The sequence below is a fragment of the Mirounga leonina genome, unplaced genomic scaffold, assembly GCF_011800145.1.
Source record: "Mirounga leonina isolate KUSES-001 unplaced genomic scaffold, KU_Mleo_1.0 Mir_166, whole genome shotgun sequence".
Classification (NCBI taxonomy): domain Eukaryota; kingdom Metazoa; phylum Chordata; class Mammalia; order Carnivora; family Phocidae; genus Mirounga; species Mirounga leonina.
The window spans coordinates 14,935,500-14,956,894 of NW_023270418.1; the positions used below are offsets into that span (position 1 = coordinate 14,935,500).

The window sequence follows — 21,395 nt, forward strand, 5'->3', positions numbered from 1 at the left end:
GCCTTGGCCAGAGATGCAGACAAGAGAATTTTCCTGGAGTAGAGGATGGGGAGGGAGGTGGGGGTGGAGGTACCCAGAGGGGCCTGGTCATTGTGTAGACTTGTACTGCGTTCTCTACAGGGTTCATTTCGGGGGCCCTAGGAGCCGATTTAGACCTGCTCTCCCCTCCTATGTCTATGAGAGGCCATTTCTTGGCCACGGCTGTTTTTTCACTACGTTTTGCTCAACATTTGGACAGAACTCTGTACCTCCTTGGTTAATTATTTGCATAAATATTTGCTTCATCCCAGCAGGGCCATTTCCTGTGTTAAAAAGACTCACGTGGATCTAAAGGTTTTTCTTTCCTTCTTCCCATTATGAATGCGGTGCTGATCCAAGGGGCCCACCTCAGGAACAGAAAACCTCCTGTGCACTCCTTCCGGGCTGGCGGGAGGAGGTGGGTGGAGGAGCGGCCTGGACTTCCAGGGGGCTGGTCTTCAGCAGGGCTCCTAGGGTTGCCCCCTTGGTGCCTAGAAGGGAAATCCGCCATTGGCTGGGTTTCAGGACAACAGCCAGAGGCCCCTGTGCGTGGTGGCAGTGTGGGGTGGAGCTCTGTTTCTGGACCAAGAACCGATGTCCTTCTTTGCCTGGGTTGAGAAAGCCAGGGGCTAGGAGCACAACAAAGATAATGAGAGCAGCAGGTATAAATAATACGTAACAAAACAGTAATGGTTAACCTCTTTTGGGGTCAGTCTCTTGTAAACTGTGCCACCTTCTTTTTTTTTTAAAAAAAGATTTATTTATTTTAGAGAGAGAGAGGGAGAGTGTGTGTGCACATGCAAGATTTGGGGAAGCGGCAGAGGGAGAGGGAGAAGCAGACTCCCCGCTGAGCATGGAGCCCAACGCAGGACTCCATCCCACGGCCCTGAGATCATGCCCTAGCTGAAACCAAGAGTCGGGCGCTCAACCAACTGAGCCACCCAGGGGCCCCAAACTGTGCCAGCTTCTCAGCAAGAGAGGCTGAGATGCTCCCAGCTCTGGCAGACCTGCCTCCAGGCCCGGCCCCACCATCCGCTCCCGTGTAACCTTGGGAATGCAATGCCTCCCCTTCCGAACCTCAGTTTTCTCCTCTAGCACACGCGGACCGTGATATGCTCGCCTTGGGGGATGACGGGTGATGCGTGCCCAGCACATCCTGTACAGAATGGCCCGTATTCCGTGCTCAGAAATGATGGCTATTTTTCTGGTTGGGGGGCACCTTTCCTCGTTCCCACTGGACAGATCAGCTGCTGAGGCCCAAGCAGGTTGTGCAGCTTCTACCAGGTAGTTCAGGCCTGTCTGACTCGACCTCTTCATTTACCGCTGTGTTTTCTGTGCTGGTCATCTGATGGCTACGGGTTGAGCTTATCGAAGACACCTGGCTGCCTTGTCTTGCCGGAGGGAATTGACTCTCCCAGGTGACCTCAAGGATGTTTGCAGGGGGAGGGCTGTCCCAAAGCATGTCCCTCCCTTCCCTCTTCCTCTGTTCCAGGCACTGCTGAGGCGGAGGAGGTGTTTTCCACTGCCCTTTTGAACTGAAGCACTCAGCTGATTTCTGGTCGCACACATTCCTTTGTCTTCCAGTTTCAGTATGCGTGTGCCTTCTGTTCGTCTCATCTGTTGGAGATTATAATCTGTCGTGGCAGATAAAGGCCCTTTCCCTCCCTCTCCTTTGATGATGGCAAACATTCCTCGGGGCTAATAAGTATTGGATGCACCCAAGAAAGAGAATAAACACATTTAATCCTAGATTGATTCTCTGAGGCCTTCCCGCTCCGTCTCCTCTGGGCCGGAGCATATTCACCCTTTGTCAGGCTTGTGTGCTGAGATCACTTAGAGCCTGGTGGACAAGATGATTAAAAACAAAACAACCAAAACAATTCTGGAATGAACCTCTGGAGAGGATTACCCTGAATTCCCTGGGAGACTGTCCTCGTGGGTCCAGGGAGGTGGAAGGTGGGGGTCCGGGAGCGTGGGGCTTATTTGTGAAGGCTGCAGCTCTCTGATTGGGGCCTGGGTCTGACGGCTCAAGGAATCCCAGGGACTCAGTGTAGTAGTGGTAATAGCAATTTAAAGCAGGCTCATTACCGGGCCGGTTATTGCTTTTGTTCAGAATGGCCCATCTAAGTCAGGCCCTATTAAATACAGCAATTTAACTGACACTTAGCCTCTTTAGGGAGATAAATTATCCTTTGGCCTGGTCACCTCCACTTTGAAATTTGATCATCGGTACGAGCCCGGGGAGAGTAGTTCAGGCAGATGCGTGGGCTCACGGAAGCCCACATTTCAGTCACTTGTTGGGCATGCATTTAATGAGGACCTACTCTGTACCCGACACCGTGGAAAGCCCTGGATATTTGGTGAAAAGGGAGATGGCGTGCGCCCTGCTTTTCAGGTGTTCCCAGCTTTTGTTCAGTCGTGAGGCAGTGAGTGGGCACCTAATGTGTGCAGAGCCCCATGCTTGCCAGTGTACAGGGGGCAGAATAATGGTGGAACGTGTGTACCACTGGGGCTCTTACCCTTTTGTGCCGAGGGCCACTGTGCAGTCATTTACCTGGGTACAGCCTGGAACCGACCGAGCATTCCAAGAGAGGTGCAGAGAGTGCTGTGCGCACGGAGGAGGGAGCGTGTGATTCTGTTGGCTGGACTGAGGAAGGCTTTATGGCAGAGGTGACATCTACTGATCCTTGAAGAAGTTCCCCCTGGTGAGAGGAGCTTAAAGCAGGGCTACTCCTCCGGGGCCCAGACTGAGGCTGCTCCGTTGCTCATCTGTCTTGACACTTACACGGTCGCTGCTAGGTGTTCTCGGCTTCTCTTTGCATGCCTGCTGTGTTCTCATCCTACCCCACTCCTGCCTTCAGGCTTTGTGTGCACACCATCCCAGCCCCCTCTCCCTCCTCCTCTTCCAACTCAGCTCCCGTGTGTCACTGGCCAGCATGGGCCCTACTCCTAAAGACCCTAAGGGAAGAATTACGGGCCACCTCTTCATCTTTTCTGGGCATGCCATGCATGCCCCTGGCCCCTGGCAATCCCATCTTGGATGGAGGCCCCTTTCGGGTGCAGGCAGCAGTGGTCAGGGTCCAGCACAAGCGACAGTATCGTGACCCACTCATCAGGGGCCCTGGGCACAGCAACATCTAGGAAAGGTGAGTCATGTGTCCTGTGGGTCCAACCTTGTGGCTCAAGAGGTCTCTGCATGTACCTGCGGAGACGTGTGCGAGGATGTTCCCCGTGGCTCTGTTTGCATTCGTGAAACCTTGCAAACAGTCTTACTGACCATTTAAGGAGACTGAGTAAATAATAGATGGCGCCATCATAAAGTGGAGTGCTATCTAGCATAAAATGAATAGCCTAGATCTTTACACACTGATGTGGGCAAATCTCTAAAGAACTTTAGAGTGGGAAAGAGGAAAGATCTGTGATGTAGGCCACTTGAGTTTATTTTAAAACCTCAAAAACTGCATGTTTATCTGTTTGTCCATGTAGTATATATGTATACAGTGTGTGTATGTGCATCATTATATATATATGCACCCATATGTATGTTATATTTGGGTGTATATATAAATATATAGTATATATATAAAATGCACACGTGATTGAATTATGCATGTGTGGTAAAAGTAGAAAACAGAAAGAAGATACACATGGGGCACCTGGGGGGCTCAGTCGTTCCTGCCCTCGGCGGGAAGCCTGCTTCTCCCTCTCCCACTCCCCCTGCTTGTGTCCCTTCTCTCGCATTCTCTGTCAAATAAATAAAATAAAATCTTAAAAAAAAAAAAAAAAGATACACACCAGGATTGTCGTTACCTCTGGGATGATAGTTGGGAGGGGCCTCTCAACCATCCATCTCAGTGGTGTTTTATTCCTTAAGAAAGATGAAATATGGCAAAATATTAATGTTTGTGAATGTGGGGATCTAGGTATATGAGTCTCCTATGTTAAAATCTCTACTTCTTTATATGTTTGAAATATTTCATACTGTTAAAAAGCACGTTTAGAGAATGGGCGATTATGTGGGGTGTCTAGAGTGTAGCTTGTGAGGGGGGTAAAAAGGTAGGTGAAACCTCAGTCATGGAGGCCAAGAGTCTTGTAGCCCGTGGGGTTCTGGATGTAGGACCTGGGGGGAGACATGGTGTGCGGACAGCGATGTGATCAGTCTTCAGTGTGAAGAGTCTCTGCGGGGAAAGAGCTCAGGGGCCCAGCGCTTGGGTAGGAAGCTGCCGTAACGGTCCAGGCAGAGTGGGGAAGAGTCAGATACAGGAGGGAAGGAAGGATGACTCAGACAGCCTTGAGGTGAGCAGCAGGACCTGGTAAAGCCAGGATGTGGACAATCACATTCTCGTGGAGCCCTTGCCTCTTGGAGGAAGTCTTGGCTGCTGACACGGTAGAACTGGTTTACCCAGACCCCAGGGCTGCGTGTTCTAGCAGTTCAGTGGGACCTTCTCTGTCAGGAACATGCCCGGAAAAGCAGGTTGTGGTTGGAAAGAGAGCTTGGAGAAAGCAATGACTCTGAGGAGAAGGTGGTTGTCTTCCAGAGTCTGACCGTTCAGGTATTAAATCCATAATGTTTCGAGGTTTGAGTGTCATGTCGACGCGTGCTCACAATGGAAAGTACCTATCGTATTTCCAAGTTGCACGCTTGAGGCCATTTACCACAGAAAGGTTCTGTGGAGGGCGTCTTTAAAAAGCTCCATTTATGCATTACTGTGCATTGTCTTTATCAAAGAAATATCTTTTAATCGAATTACTAGGCGGAAATGGTCTCTTGAGAGTCAAAGTGCAGCCTACTTTGTATGACAGATGGCCTCCATCCCCATTACAATTGTGAAAAATACCTCAGGGGGACCTCCAAAAAAATTAAAATTGTGAGAAATAACTTCTATTGCTATTTTTCCTGTTACTTGTTGTTGAAAATTCAGTTAACTGCCCTCCTCCCTGCTTTTTTTAAAAGGCTCTGGCTCTTTGTCTTAGCACCCACCCTGGGCCATATTGGATTTTCCCAATCCAGGTGTCAGGCCCCTCCCAGACTGGGGAGGGTCCCCCAGAATCTTACCTAGCTGCAGGGCAGTAAGTCTCACCTCACAGAAGGGGCCTCAGGAGTTCACAACTGTTGCTCCAGATAAATGGCTTTCCGCTGATTTTTATCTTGGCCTGGTTAAGTGGGTCAAGGGCCCCTATGGTATACCTACCCCATTGCTTCCCACTTCTTAGTAGAAAAGAATGGGAGAGCGACCACCTAAGTAATAAGGTGATATTTATACAACAGAAGCTCACAGTCCTCCTACATATTTATTAATATAAGGACAGCCATTTCCTATACAAGTTGTCAGCTTTACTCATTAGCCTTCTGGTGCAGTGTAACCTTGCACATGTTATTAGGTTACCGTACACATTTTTGTTAGGTAAAGCCATACACATTTCCAATTTTGGCAAAGAATGTGCAATTTCCTGGAGTCAGGATTGAGGTCGTGACCTTGAGGGCTCAGGAATTCCAAGCTTAATTAATCCACCAAATGATGATTACTGAGAGGAAATGTCCTATCGATATTAGATGCGCAAGATGCTGGTCTGGCTGTGACAAGTCACTTTTAGGAAGGCCTGATCTTAACGTATCTGGTCAGTCGAGGCAGTGTCTCCTCTTGGAGTGAGCGTGTATCTCTGGAAGCCAGCCACGCTCCCTTCCAGAACCCTTTTCCGTGGAAATGTAGACTGTACGCAGATCTTAGGGAACTTACGTGTTGCTTTCCCCCCATACTACCTGCGTTTTCTCAGCCTTGCTTTCTGGCTACAGTGGAATCCCTTCCATCAGGAAACCTGTGAGCTTTCCAAGCAGGGTCATGTCAGAGAGATTTCGTCTTACAGTAAAAAGAGTCCTGCCTCGTCTGCTTCTTGGAAGGAATGGGCTGTTTTCGGTGCCTTTGCCTCTTGTCTGAGAAGTCACACTCAGGGAAGGAGACTTCGTTTCAGTTCAGCTTCGATCACATAGCCTTCCTTTGGCTGGAGAGGGAAGGACCCCTGATTAGGGTCCAGTTACATGGTAGCCATCGAGAGAGAGCTCATTCCGGTAAAGCAGAAGGAGAAATGCCAACCGAGTAACTTAAAAACCCACCACCAGGGCGCCTGGGTGGCTCAGTCGTTAAGCGTCTGCCTTCGGCTCAGGTCATGATCCCAGGGTCCTGGGATCGAGTCCCGCATCGGGCTCCCTGCTCTGCGGGGAGCCTGCTTCTCCCTCTCCCACTCCCCCTGCTTGTGTTCCCTCTCTCGCTGTGTCTCTCTCTGTCAAATAAATAAATAAAATCTTAAAAAAAAAAAAAAAAAAAACCCACCACCAGCGGCTACAATAGCTGTGCTTTGAAAACGGCCAGCTCACTCCCCATCCCGCTGCAAGTACGGGCTCGGGGCCCTTGTGCGCAGTCCCATTTCATATAGTCCTCTAGCTCCAGCACTTTGGCCCCCTTTCACCCCGAAGCACATAGGCTGCCTGGTTATTGGGTTTACAGTTAACTCCAGTGAGGGGAAAAGAATTTAGGAGCTCTTCTAGAGGGGTTAAATTTTGGGCTCTGCTACTTAGGAGCTGGATGATCTTGACTTTTCCTGGCCTTGGTTTCTCATGGATGCAGTCGAGGGGATGGGACACCTCCCAGAGCTGTTCCAAGAATTAGATGGAGCAGCTCCCGTGAAGGCACCGAGCTGTGTGCCCATCCGAGGCACTGAATGAGCGGGGGGGTGTTTTCTCTTTCCCCCAGAGCCCTGACGAGCATCTGCGGGGGTTCCTGCGTTGCAGAAGAGGACTTTGAGTGTCACATAGACCTGGTTCCGCTACTCTCTGATTATGTGTGACCTTGGGCAAGGAATTTAACTTTCTGAGCCTCGGTTTCCCTCCTCCATAAAGTTGGCACTAGCTCCTTCCTGCCTCGTGCGGCTGTAGGGACAGATCAGTGAAAATGCAGGCTTCGTGCATGCGGTTCAGTGCCTGGCACGTAGGCAGTGCTCTGTTACACGGGGTGAAATCTGATGGGCTCGAGCCCATGGGTCCAGCCCTCACTTCGGGCCGCATCTGCCCTGCTGCACCTGATGCGCGTTCTTCTCCCCGCAAGAGGAACGAAGCTGCTGCTCTTACATCACCAGCATGTTCAGTTTTCAGCTCTCCCGGTCCCCTATTTGGGTCTCGATTCGGGTCAGTCCGTTTTCAACTCCACACAGAGGGCTTTCTATCCGTGGGGAGAACGTTAACAATCCCAATTCCGGAGTTTTGGAAAAGTCTCACCTCCCCAGTGGGCATTACTTATTTATGCTTTAATCTTTGCAGATTACTCTGAGTTGCTCTCAAGCTCTCCCGAAAGCCCCCGGTAAGTGGAAAACAGTGCACGCACCCGGGGTAATTAATGCGCTTTGTAGGAGCGAGGGAACATGTAATTTGCAAGAATGTGTGTCAGGACCCACCCTGCTAAATTTATACCCTGTAATTTGCAACGTTAGCTGGCACCACATTGGCAGATTGGTGAGTCTAGCCTACCTGCTTTGCAATTATAGCTGCTGGCCAGTGTTGCAGGATTGAGTAACTGGAGATCTCAATCATTTAAGTAAATGAGAACCGGCTCCCGGGACCCATCTGAGATCACCCTCTGGTAGAGGAGGCTGGTTAATGATGTTTCCTTTGTACCAACTTGAGATCCTCTGATGAGGGCAAGGAAGGAAAGAGGCCAAGACACAAGTCTTCAGGCTTCCCTGAGTGTGGGCAGACCGCAGGCCGTGGGAAGGCCTCTCCACGGCAGCACCCCCCGCCCCCCCCCGACGAGCCTTTAGAAAAGAGAAACGCAAAACTAATATAACAGAAATGGTTTTATGGTCTGTTTTATGAGCTGCATCAGCTTTCATAATCGGCTCTGGGGAGATTCTTGTTAGTTCTTAAAACTGGAAGTCACTTTGCAGCCTCTGCAGACCAGTGATTCTTGTAAAATCCTCATAAATTTTCTTTTTCGGGGGAAACCTGCAGGAGAATCTTGTAGGTGGACATGCAGGCTTCTTGTTCTGTGGGGTGCTGCGAGGAGGGTGTGAGCTGGCTGGGTTTTCCCGTGGTCATGTTTTTGTGGCCGGATGAAAGAGTCCGGCAGAAGACAAAATGAATTGTAGGCAGACTCAGCCCTGGTATGAAGCCCGGATCCTCAATTACTACATGTGACCTTGGGCAGATAGTTAACCTCCCAGAGCAGCCTTTCCTCATTTGTGAAATGGAGCTAATGATTCCTTTGATTAAAGCTGTTATAAATATTAGATGTTTGTAAAGGCATCTGGCGCATAGAAAACACTCAATAAATGGTAATTATCATCAGAGCCATTTATATTCGGGGAGGGCATATTATTTATCAGTTGTAAAGAATGCTTGGCTACACAGACCAGGCAGCATTGGGAAACAAATTGGGTAGAATCCTCGATGCTCTCAAAAAGCCATTTGTGTGTCTACCCCGACGTCGGAAAACATGGGTTGGATTGAGTCGGTGCTGTCAACGGGAGGTGGGCTTGTTGCTAAAGAGAAGCCTCCCTCATCCCAATTCCAGGGTGCTTTGTAGAACATGGGATTCCCATTCGGCCTTGGGACCGCCTCAAGGCTTGAAAAGTATAATGAGGACTAGAGAATCTGGAGAGAGCTTTTTTCCCCCAGGAGTTGGTTGAGCCCAGGGACCAAAGCTTTAAATGCTCCTATTTCAGGACACCTGGGTGGCAGAGTCGCTTGAGTGTCCTGACTCTTAGTTTTAGCTCAGGTCGTGATCTCAGGGTCCTGAGCGCGATCACAGCTCAGCACGAGTCTGCTTGTCCCTCTCCCTCTGCCCCTCTCCTCCTCAAATAAGTAAATAAATAATCTTAAAAAAAAGAAAGAAAAAAGAAAGAAATGCTCCTCTTGCAAGATTGGGTTTGCAAATGCATGGCCCATTGTGCGGGTATCCCAGTCCTGTGGCGCTCGAGCATGGTGGGTGTGTGCCTTTGTGCCTGGGTCTCCTCCTACTAAACATTTATGGGCTGGTGGACTGCAACTGGGAAAGGCCTGGGTTTAACTGGCTCAGTATTAATAAGCATGTTCCAGAGAACTGAGGCCTTTGTTTTGTCTTCCTAAGAAATTAATCCCTTTTTACTCACTGCATTTCTGCAGGAAACTGTGCTGTGTGCAGAAGAAGTACTGCTTTATTTTCCTTGTAGGCTTTCCAGCTTGGACTTTCTATTTCCACTGAGGCCTTGTTTTTAAAAACATGTTTTTACAGCAGAACTACAACTGTGGAGATTATAGCGGTCTCTTACCACTTTGGTTATGAAAATAGTGTATGGTAGTGATTTTATTTCTTTTAATCGACCATTCTCTTGCCTGCCTTTTTCTCCCAAGTGGGGCTGTACCAGATAGCTCCCTCCGTTGTATTTTTTTCTGCCTTCTCCAGCAGCCTGAGATCAATGCCTAAGTACGCACCTTCATTTTCCTCCTGCTTCCTGGTACCTGGTGAAACGGATCTTACTGTTCTAACGCCTGTCCTTCTCCCACATGCTCTTCCATGGTTGCTTTTCCACCTTTTTCTTCCTGGAACTTCCCTGGAGAGCTCATTTCCGTATCTTGGCATCACTTCCTAGGCTCCACATCCCTTTTCTGCCCTGAGATGGACCTTGTTTCATTAAAATCAAGTGTTTCCAGACTCCAGTTTAGGTCCACTGGTTTGGGAACAGTCCTTATCAGCAGGACCTACGATGAATTCTCCTTGCAGAATTTTGTGGACCGTCATGGTCTCTTGGCTGAAAAGAAGACTAAGAAAATAGTACAGAAGATGGGACTGTGGTGTTTTTCACTCTCTTCCCTGAAAAAATCAGTTTCCAGTAGAACAGAGGTGGATGTCCCCCTGCCCTCGCCAAAGAGTTCTTTCGAAAGGGGTGAAGGTAGAATCGGAGGATGAAATGAAGCTCTTTGGAAAGAATGGATCTCCCGCCCTGTTCTATCCCATGCTTAGACCCCCATGAGTGGGTTTGGTGCTGCTCAAATGCACATGCCATTCCTTCTGTGATTGATTTGCTTACAGAATGTAGCAGAAATTTAATCCCTGCAGAAAACGCCATGAGTCACTTCATCTCCTGCATGAGCCTCTTTGTTCTCATTATTATTACGGAAAGAAGCACATCAAGAGGCAGGTCTAAGAAAACATAGTTTTCAGAAGGCTTGTTTTGTTTGTCTTACAAAAGCAGTTATTTTCCAGAAATCAGTAACCAGGATCAGGAATTTTCCAGCTTTGCACACATACCCACCAATTCCAATCTGATTCTGCTTTTTTAAAATCTGTGTTTGTTGCCTCTGGGGTTTTGAAGATTTGAAGGAAACTAACTCGTCAGGATTGTGTATGGAGTGCTGAGGCCTCAGAATATGCCCCGAGTGTAGGAGATGGAAGGATGTCCTCTCCACGGGTGTATTTGTGTCTGGGTTATGGGAACGAGCAAATCTGAAGCCCAGTGTAACTTTCTTTATTGCTAATTACATTTTGGGATTGCCTGCCCCACGCTCTAGTGGTGCAGCCTAAGGAAATGCAAACAAAGTGCACCCTTAGCCTAAGCAACACGTGCAACTAGGGCAGTGGATCTGCTGCCAAAAATACCATCTGCTGTTTTCTAGAGCCAAAGATTGATGACTTGCGTTGTTTCCTCCTTCAGCGAATAGAAACTCAATGTATTTATTCATTTAACTTTGACCAACCTTTCGTAATATTTCTTGTTAGAAGGGGGACTATCTGTTGGTGTTAGTAAATTAAGGCCCAACTCTTTGGTTCACAGATAGACGCCTAAACATTTCCAGTAGCTTCCCACCCAGATTTTCTTACCATCTCCCCTACCCCGCTGTCTTCCTGTGTGGGGCTGTCATGTTAACCTACCTGAAGTATTACCTCATGTCACTCCTCTGCTCAAAAACTTGCTGTTGGGGGCGCCTGGGTGGCTCAGTTGGTTGGGCGACTGCCTTCGGCTCAGGTCATGATCCTGGAGTCCCGGGATCGAGTCCCGCATCGGGCTCCCTGCTCGGCGGGGGGTCTGCTTCTCCCTCTGACCGTCCCCCCTCTCATGTGCTCTCTCTCAAATAAATAAAATCTTTAAAAAAAAAAAAAAAAAGAAGACACTGAAGAGACACAAGCCCAGGCAGATGGAAGGGAAGAAAGGGGACAAAGCTCCAAGAAGCCCGAGTCTCTCCAGATGGAAACACTCAGAGGAGATCCAGGTCCTACTCATCTTAACTTGGTTTTTGCTGAGCACTGTATTTTGCTCTTTTGTTGCTTACTCTTGAGAAGTTTTAACTCTGACAAAACATAACCAGGAAAAATCTAACATAACAGAAAGGTAAGATATCTGGACTAAAAATGCATTCTAGGGGCGCCTGGGTGGCTCAGTTGGTTAAGCGACTGCCTTCAGCTCAGGTCATGATCCCGGGGTCCTGGGATCGAGTCCCACATCGGGCTCCCTGCTCAGCGGGGGGTCTGCTTCTCCCTCTGCCCCTCCCCCCTCTCATGTGCTCTCTCTCTCTCATTCTCTCTGTCTCAAATAAATAAATAAAATCTTAAAAAAAACCCAAAAAACAAAAAAAACTTGCTGTTGGGGTGCCTGGCTGGCTCAGTCAGTAAAGCACGCAGCTCTTGATCTTGGAGTTGTGAGTTTGAGTCCCACGTTGGGTGTAGAGATGACTTAGTAATAGTAAACAAAGGACTGTTGCTGTTGGTTTCTCACTGTGCGAAGTGAAGCCTGAACTCCACAGCCTGGCTTTTAAAGCTTTTCTCAGCCTTTTGTCCCTCTTTCCTCTTCGTGACTGCTGGGTTTCCTGCCTCTGCCTTAGCTTAACGTTTTGTCTGGAATGCAGGTCTACATTTTACCCGCTCTGCAAAGCCAGCCTGGTTGAAAACTGTGCTGTGTAGCATTCCACAGTGCCTCCCTGAAATAGATGTTTCCCCTTTAGTGATTCCTACATCCTACTTTCTACTCTTTTCTTTTGGCATCAGTAGACCCCAGGTTTTATAATTACGGTGACTTAGGTGCACGTCCTCTCTTCTGGTTAACTGTAGGCTTTGAGTGTGCTCATATCTTGTACTTGCCACAACCTGAAGTATATTAGGTGATCAGTAAGTTCTTTTTGGGTGATTGAATGCATCAGTTAACTGAATGAATGCTTACCACAAAACAGGTAACGGGTCGATATTAAATATAAGCACCTTGTTCTGTGAACCCGGTACAGCGGCTCCGTGTTATTGTCAGAGAGAACATTAGCTCAGGCAGTTTGGTGGTGAGAACACAGCAGTTCCCCAGTTTCAGACTGGAAGGCTCTCCCACACTTCAGATATATAATTGTTAGGATTTGTGTGTCAGAAGTTCTGCTCTCCCAAGAAGACTCCAGTTGTGACTTTGAAAGGGTGGCATTGCAGCACATGCTTTCTTCATAATAAGGCGGTCCGTTTGTGCTGTCTTGGGAACACAATGGTGGTGGAGGAAAGAGTGTTTGGTGAGCCAGATGGACCTTGATCTGCAGCTTGTTTGGCATCTTGAACCTCAGTTTTTTCATCTGTAAAATGAGGATAGGATGTGGTCAGTAGGGATGCCACAAGGCACTAGCACCCAGTGGGTGTGCCGTGATGTAGGCAGGGAAGGGTGGCCTGTCACCAGCACTTGTAAGTGTGTGACTTCATCGTCTGCATAGCTGTGGTCCAAGAAGGTGGGCGGAGCCACAGCTGTTGTTAACACGAAATGCTTTTTTGTTGCTGCTGTCCTTGAAGGTAGTTTCCTCCTATTGAGTTTAATCAGTGTCTTTGGATCACCTCCCATCTGTAGTCTAAGTAATTAGAGATTAGGAATTCTGAATGCTCTATCTCTATCAAAGATGTGAACCTCTGGGAATTTTGAACCGGGGAAACACTGTGGGTGGAAAAAGTAGGAAGAAAGCACGGTGCTTGGGGCAGAGAATGGAAATCCATGGGATGTTTAAATTCCTATTTCTCTGTGACAGTTCTGAAGTTACTTCTTAATTTTGGACTATAAAAAGATCTGTGTCTACATTGGCTTGCCCATCGATGATTATATTTGGTGTACGTAGGGCTGGAGATGCTGTTCTTATTTGTATGGACATCCTGAGACCTAACCGGTCTTGTAAATGTTTCTGGGCTTTCTTCTCTCTTGTTCTTTAGTAAGTACTGAGGATAGCGCCTGATTCAGAGGAGTCTGGTGAAAGCAAATGTTTTCCTGAAAGTATGTGCTTGCTCCCAGGGTCCCTCAGCCTCTTGGCAGCTTGCTTATGATGAGGGACTTTGAAGGACGGGCGTCTTTTCCTTTGGATGGTGTTTTATAGAATCAGTTCCCTGCTCTCCTCCTCACAGGCTTGTAACCCCCAAGGGAGTGCGTTCGAGGTTTGTTCCTTGAAGTCTTCCGGACTCTCACTGACCAGCTTTGCTGACCCCTGAGGCTGGACCTTCTGGGGCTCAGCTCCTCCTGTTTATGTGTTGTCTGCTAGCATCTGGAAGGCACCGGAAGACAGCTGATCAAGTCTGGGTTTACTGGAACCCCCTTTCCGGCCCCCCTTAATAAAGAAACTTTTTTTTTTTTTAAGGCTTCAGTTGATTCTTTCTTTTTCAGGCTTTCCTGTGTGATTTTTGGATCTGTGGCTTGCTGCTGAACTGTGTGGGTCTGTGATTCTTGGGTCGGGTGAGCGTGGCCTGAGGTGTTCCTTGCACATCTCACCACCCGCCTTGCTCTCAGTCTGAGCTTGGAGCAGGTCTTTCCGTGTTTATACAAGTTTGGGATTTTTCCTGGGGTGGGGGAGGTGTCAGGAGATTGAGTTGCTCTGGTCTGAAGTTCAAACAGAAGCTGTTTGTTTCGTGGGCACATAAGAAACTGATCTGAGAGAGACAGACAGAGAGGGGTGCTGGACAGGAACGTAATATATCTGTGTAGGAAACACAATACATGGTATTATCAACCTGGCCTTTAATGAAAATGCGGTAACACCGTTATATAAAACGATGGTCCCAGTTGTGCCAGATAAATCAGAGTTGCCGGAAGGATGCAATGGGTGGGTATCCCGATGATGTCTTCAGATCAGAGACTCCCCTTGGCTGGGTGGCAGTCCTCGCTGCTCCGTGCTTTCCTGCCGTGCCCTCCGGAAGTAGCAGCCTCCTTGCTGGTGAGCAACAACCAACTGTGCTTTCCTTGAGCTGAGGCTCTTCTCCCTGAACATCTGGGCAGTGGTGGTAGTAACTTGGCAGTGCCTTTTTGAAAGGATGATTGTAGCAAGGGAGGGAGGGAGCGAGAGAGAGAGAGAGGGAAAGAATCAGGTTCAGACTTCTCACTTAGGTTCAGGTAGAGATCAGCCTTCAGTTGCCTACTTTGTGGGCTCATCGACTATAAATCATTCTGGATCACTTTTCTCTCCATATATTTTTCTGTAAACTCTACGTTTGTCTTTTTGTGAAAGACAAACAAAAACCCTTTTTGTTTGACAAAAGAGGGCAACCCCCCAAACTAAACACATGGAGAAGTTTATTCAGACCCCAAGTATCCCTGATAACCAAGACGGACCCCAGGAGAGTTTGGGGAGTGAGGGCAAAGGTGACTGGATATGGTGTTGGCTTGGAGGAGGAGTCACACCCCTGGTTTAGACTCGTTTTGGATTGAGAGCTGGAGCAGCCTGGCAGGCCTTCCGGATGCTTCCTGCAGGCTCGTTCTTCAAACGGGTTCAGTAGATGGGACCGCAGAGCCTTGTGCCAGGCCTGAGAAGTTTGCGTGCTTGGGGTTTATCCGGGTGGGGCTGATGCCATTTTGGGCATTGGAGAAAAGCAGTGAGGCTGTTTTGATAGGAGAAAATGAGCAAATCAATTAAAAATAAATGCTGGACATTCCATTCCCCACTGCTCACGCTGCCAGTCCCCTGCCCGTCACCACACTATGGCACCAGCGACCATTGGACTTGGCGTGACTTTGACGAGTGCATTTGCCAGTGGCTGGGGCTGTAGAAAAGAAAGGACAGAGTCGGTGCCTGGGAGCCAGCTTCCCATTGGAAATATTTCCTTTTAGTATTTAAGTAAACTTGTTACAGAAATTTAACATACATAGTAAAAAGGGCACAGATGTTTAGTGGGGAGCTCGGTGGATCTGCACGAGGTCAACACACCTTGGGGACCAGTGCTCAGATCAGGAAATAGAGCATTACCAAGACCCCAGCAGCCCCTCTGTGACCCCACCTGGTCCTCCCACCCCTCTTCTTGACTTCCCACATCAGAGATTGCTTTTGCCTGGTTCTGCACTGGCAAGACTGGGAGTGTCTGGTTCCTTTCACTCAATGTTAAAAACATCTAATTTCTGTCCCCTTTTCCAGGAGGTGGGTTGTGGGATGACCCTCCACCCAACTTAGGTTGAGAGGGTGACTCCAGAACCTTGGTGACCAGAGACTCCCCACCAGCCTCGGGCTCCCGGGTCCAGCGCTCTTGCTGTAGGCGCCCCCGTCTTCCAGCAGAAAGTGGGGCCTCCTGCCACCTGGATGATCCAGTGGTGAGGAAGCAGGAGTCCAGAGCAAGCTGTAATTGTGGGCTCGCAGTGAGCACAAGCACGCCTTGGAGAGACACGCTGCATTCCTCACAGCAGACAAATGAATTTCTCCCCCTCGATCAGAGTCCGAGCTCGGACTCCCACGCAGGCCGCCGATGTGGGGCTGGCAGGAGGGAAGGGCGGCGTGGGGCCGTGGCAAGGTGGCTCAGGAGCTCTCTTGTGGAGTGGAGCTGTGTTCCGAAACGGAATAGAAGGGAGTAAAGCCTTTGGGTTATTTCCCAGAATAACTCATTAAGAAACAGCCACGCCCAGGTTTCTCCAAATGATTCCCTATTGGGTTATTTATTTTTTTAGTTTTTTAGCTGGGGGCCAACACTTGGGGCTTTTTGTTTCATCATCATGTAAAAGGGCTTTCGCCCAACTTCTCTAAAGTTTCAGGGAATGCTTCGTCTTTTTTGAATGTTGTAGGTTGGCGACAAGGAGGACCTTTTCCTTTTGGCTTTTGCTGCTTAAGGTTAAAGATGCTAACAGCCGCGCGTGTGCGTGCGCGAGCCCGTGAGTGATTTGTTACCGTGCTTTGCAACCGGGTCATCTTGGTTACTTTTCTAACTTCTTCAGCCATATTTACCATGGAGATATTTTAAGGAATTCGTTTCAAAGGAAAGATGCCAATAACAACATACTCCTATTTTTAAGAGACTTTTCAGGTTCTTCCCTGAGAGTTTATGTTCTAGGACTTTGCAGATATGAAGGTAAAGACAGGTGCCTGATATTATCATGTATATCTCTAGAGATCAACAGGAATAGCTTTTGTTATATGTATTGTTTTGCAGCTTGCTTCCCGCCCTCTGACCCTCTTGTGGATGTTCTTCCTACAGGCTGTGGTCTAGCACGGATACGGCGTATCAGGTTTACCTATCTCTCTCGATCCGTATTTAACTTCTTATTGTTTTGAGCGTGACAAGTAGGTATATAGGGGGAGAAAAACCCTATGTGTTTCTCTATGCATTTATATATTCCTAAGCATGGATTCCTGGAAATGGAATCCAAAGGTAAGCACTATAAATAGTGCTGGGTACTGCCAAATGGCCTCAAGAGGGTGCACCAATTTATACTCTCACCGGTAGGATGAGAGTCCCAGCTTTCTCACATCCACACCAACTCTCAGAGTTACCCATCTTTTTAGCTTTGGCCTCTCAGATTGTTTTTAAAAATGGCACATCCACTTGAATTTGTTAACTACTAGTGAGGCTGTGCACTCTCCTTCTGTGTTTTAGCCATCTTTATGTTCTCTGACCTGCTCGGTCATTTTCTTTATCCATTCTTCTTTGCACTTTTCTTCCTGATTTTTAAGGCGTTCTTTGCAGCTAGGGTCGCAGAGCATTGCTCTAAAAGATTGAGGAAGAACATCATCTTGATTGGCATTCCTGCCTCTCAAGTCCACAAAAGATCAGTAGTCTATCTTCTTCTTGGCACTGGTGAAAGGCACTGGTTTTCTGTTTGTTTTTATTTAATTAGGTGAAATTTTTCCTTCTGGCTGGAAAGTCCCTGCTGTCTGTAAATGCATTATTATTTGTGTAGCACGGGGCGAAGCGTCATGTGCAGAGGAAAGTGAGCGGTGCCAGGCAGGGGTTGGCGCCTGTCGGAGCTGATTATCGCCAACATTCAGTGAGAAGCTGGATCCCTTGCCTCATTTCTCTTGAAAAACCCTGGTCTCTCATGTCTTTAGCATAAAGGCGCATGATCGACAAAAGAAGGGACAGGGAGAGTCTCTCAAGCCGTGTTGGCAGTTCTGCTTCATTATGTTTCTTTATTCTGCTGGAATTTCCTAGATCAGGGCTACTACTTCAACTCTTGGCAGGTTCACGTTGGAGCCAGGATTCTTCTCTTCACGCCCAGAGCCTGGGGACAGTCGCCACCTTCCATACTGGTAAACAAACTGGACTGTCGGTGCCGAGGATGTCAGGGCTGCCAGGAACGGGAGTTGCCAGGCTCCTGGGTGTCTGGGCTCCCATGGCCATTGACGACGGAGGCAGAGCCTTGACCACACCCCTGTAGGCCCCTTCATTCCACCAGGCGCCCCTCGCTGCCTCCATTAGCAGAAGGCTTGCTGCTTTGCCTGGTCTGGAGCAGAGTCCCAGCCCAGAATGCCACGGTCTTTGGTACAGCTGTCATTACTCCCTGGATACGGAAAGAAACAAACCAAAGGCCAAGTGTAGGGTGCTGTTGGTTTGGGATTTACCCTGGGGAGAGGGGAAATCAGCCTCCGTGTGGATGGAGGCCTGAAGGCTTGACTGAGGCCGCCTCCAGCCCAGTATGGAGTGGAAACAGGGCTGACTCTTACAGGTGTTTTCAGCTGCTAGATGCACCTGAACCTGGTTCTGTTTCCCCGCCCCACGAACGTGTCCACTTGTGATTTCTTGTGAGCTGGCTCTGAGAGAATGGGTCATCCCGGAAGGTTGGATCTGTTTCCTGGGCAGCTGGGCCAGATCTTGCTGACAGCCCATATCATACACAAAGTTCTCTTGCCCAAGAGTTCTGGAGGCAGGCTCTTATCTACTCAGGTTATGGTCAGGTTCTGGTCGAAAGTGTTGGGCTATCTTTGAATATTTTATATTCATCCATGAAGAATGATTGGCTGAAGGTGAAGCCAAGCCAGGCATGAAGATTGCTTTGTAGAAAATCCCAGGGTCCATGGACCTCTCAGGAAAGAGAATAATAATAGGAATAAAAAATATTTTTGCTTCCTCCCCCACTCTCATTTTTTAAATAAATGACTTTAGATCAAATTATTATCTGAGCATGAAGAAATATGTTTTTGTTCCATTAATCTTAAGCTGCATACAAATGTGGACTGTCCACAGGGTTGAGAAATAATCCTGACTTGTAGGAATAATCCATAAAATGTTTGGTGAAAATGATTTTCGTAATATTTTAGCACAAAGAAGCACCGTCGGCATTTCCAGTCCACCCACACTATTTAAAATTTCCTCATTCTCTTTTTCCCTCCCTTTCTCCATCTATCCATCCCAACAAACATTCTGTCTTTGGTTCTGGGCTACATTAGGACACACTTCCTCTGCTGGTGTAGAAGTTGCTCATGGTGGGGAAGATGGGCACACAGGCAATGGAGCACTGTGCGAAGCGAAGAGAGAGGTTTGCGGAGGTTATGTTGGGAGGTCTGATGGGAGCTTGTAAAGTCACCCCGCGGGCTAGGACTGAACTGTAGGATAGACTGGCCAGGACATACAGTCCTCCTGTGTTGACCCTAGGACTTTGGGCCTTACCCTTAATGGGATGGGAGCCAAGAGAAGATTGGAAACAGTGAGTGACATGGTCAGATTTGCTCTACTGTTGGTGAAAGATGCCTTTTAGGAGTCGAGACCGGAGCCAGGAAAAGCCAGCGAGGAAGCCATTAATGCAAAACAGGCAAGAGAGTAGGATTCGAACTGGGGGGTTGGGAGTGGTAGAGATGGTGAGGAAGGATGGGGGTGGGAAATAGTTAGCACTGGTTGATTGATGTTGGGGGGGTGAGGGAGAATGGTGGCTGGTGGTTCTCCCAACAGAAAAGCCAGTGATGGCAGGAAGAGCAGGTTGAGAAGAAAAATCAAGAGTTCCGTTTTGGACATGCTGAGCTTGTGCTAGGGATGGAAGGATCTTGAGCAGTAGGGGACGGAAATGCAGCTGTGGGAGGAGGACGGAGTTAGCGGAGAGTGCTGAGCTGGAGGCCGAACCTAATGGCGGATGAGGCAGCTTTATCCAGGGAACACGTGTCTAACTCTCAAGCAGACGGGAAGCAGAACTGAAGACCATTGAGGGATGCGTGGAGGGAGAGGAGTCTCCAGGTGACTGAGGGGAAATGGTCAGGGAGCCAGGTGTGTGGGGGAGGCCGAGTTTCAGGAGGAGTGAGTGAGCCAGCCGGGCCACTGCAGTGGAGTGGTGAATAAAGTAAAGATTGAGCAGTAGCCTGTGGATTGAGCAATTAGGAGGCCACTGGTGGCTTCGTGAGGACAGATTCAAGGAAGTAAAGGAGGGTGGAAACCAGCTGGGTGTCCAGGAATTGAAGATGGTGCAGACTAGAGGATTTGCACCTTTTGAAAGGTTAGTCATGGTCTTGGGTTCATCAGGCCTCGGACTTCTTCCCAGTGTCTCGGTGCTGAGCTGCCTCTGTTCGCGGAGCGCTGTAGAAGCCTCAGCCGGAGCCTCCCTGTGGGGCACACTCGATTTATTGAAAATCATTTATCAATGAGCAGCTTCCTTCTGATGTCTCCTCTTGCCTGGTGGGATTCTGTTGTGTACCTTTCGAGGTGGGTCCCTTATACTTGAGATCACCCTTCCTCTAATTATTAATCCTGTAACTACACTAGAACGGTATGTCTTGTGTCAAATGGCATATTACGTGCCTACATTACATCTAGCCTTTATGTAATGGTAATTATTTAATAGTGAATAATAATAACTCTAACAAGTGAACTCTGGCTCATCTTATGTCTTCTGTCTGCATGCTGTCTTATAAAATGTGTGCAAATCCCAGAAGCTTCCACTGACTTTTAAGTTATTTTAGGTTTTCTGGTGTGAGGGGAACACACCAAGACCCCTTATGTTTTTAGCTCTGCCCCTGTGTGACTCTGGTACCAGATGGCCAGAACAGCCCTTGGGTTGCCCAGAGAGCTTGGCAAGGTTGTATTTGGTCCATCTCCATTTTATAGATGAGGAGACTGAGGCCCAGAGGGTAAAGCCATTCCCTGAGCTGGGGAGGGGTGGAATCAGAATTCAGAGTTTGTGGGCTCCTGGGCTGACCTGAGCGAGGCAAGCTCTATAATCCCTCTTTCATCTTTAATTCGATTTCTCTTCTGGACCGTCATCATAAGCTACTCTCCACAATCTGGAAAACCCAAACAGGTTAGTCTTCATGGTGTCAGCCCTTTGATTTACCAATTCCAACAAGTCTCTCTAGAAGGTAGATTGCTCACTCTGAAAGCTGTGCTCATTCGGATGTGCATACTGAGGCGGGGATGCCAGCAGTAAATACTGCTTAACTCTGGCACTTGCTAGATGTACAAACATCATTTGCTCAAGAAGTCAGCTAATTCCTCGTGATGGAGGGCGTGTCTTTGTGCCCTGAGCGGAGGGAGTGTTCCCGCGTGAGCAGATTGTAGAAGCTGGCTGGACTGGTTTAATGGATTAAACCTCTTAAGAAAATTTAAGAAGACGTACCAGTTAGTATGTATTCTGCCCTTGCTTGGTGGTAACAGGCTGGCGTTTGTGATTTCCCTGGCAGAGTTCCTCCCCTGATCGGAAGTGAGAAGCCAAGCCACCGTCCATTTGCTGAGGCATGATAGAAGATAGTGGATGATCAGAGTGAACCCGAGAGGCCCTTGAGTCCCTAGGGAACGGGAGGCAGGTCTGATTCCGGGTGCCCTGGAGGTGACTTCCTCCAGTTGCAGAGGTGGATGGGACCGGCGGTGTCCGAGCACAGGCAAGAGCCTCTTGGGTTCCCAGGGTGTGGGAACCTGCCTTTTGACGGGCTGGTTGATCTCTGGGTCTGAAGTCCCTCTGTACTGAAAAAGGAGGAAGTGCCTTGAGTACCTGCCTCGAGGGGAAGTTTTCGGTTCTGTAGGGGAGGAGCTCTATGTAATCCCAGGTATTATTTTTAAATGCTGAGGAATGTATCTAGGACAGGCAGATGGCCAGTGTTTGCCTGCCATGGGGACTGGGTCTGTGTCCACAGAAGCAGGAATAGCAAGTTGAGAGTTAAAAAGGAACTTGGACATCATCTGTTCCTGCCTGATTTTACACATGGGAAAACTGAGGCCTGGGGATGCGGAGCAAGTCCTCCA

The 21,395-nt window shown here is 48.5% G+C and overlaps 1 protein-coding gene across 2 annotated transcripts in view; it reads left to right on the forward strand.

Annotated features, from left to right (window-relative positions):
• The window catches only part of LDLRAD3 (low density lipoprotein receptor class A domain containing 3), a 201,990-nt gene that overhangs the window by 16,130 nt on the left and 164,465 nt on the right, over window positions 1-21,395 (forward strand). Inside the window, exon 1 of one of the 2 annotated variants that reach the window (XM_035012580.1) lies at window positions 16,594-17,485. The exons of the other annotated variant lie outside the window; for it this stretch is intronic. Within the exon in view, the coding sequence (XP_034868471.1) occupies window positions 17,296-17,485 (190 nt within the window). The 5' untranslated portion in view covers window positions 16,594-17,295. Of the gene's footprint in view, window positions 1-16,593; window positions 17,486-21,395 lie in introns of those variants that run through there. 2 annotated transcript variants of the gene reach the window in all.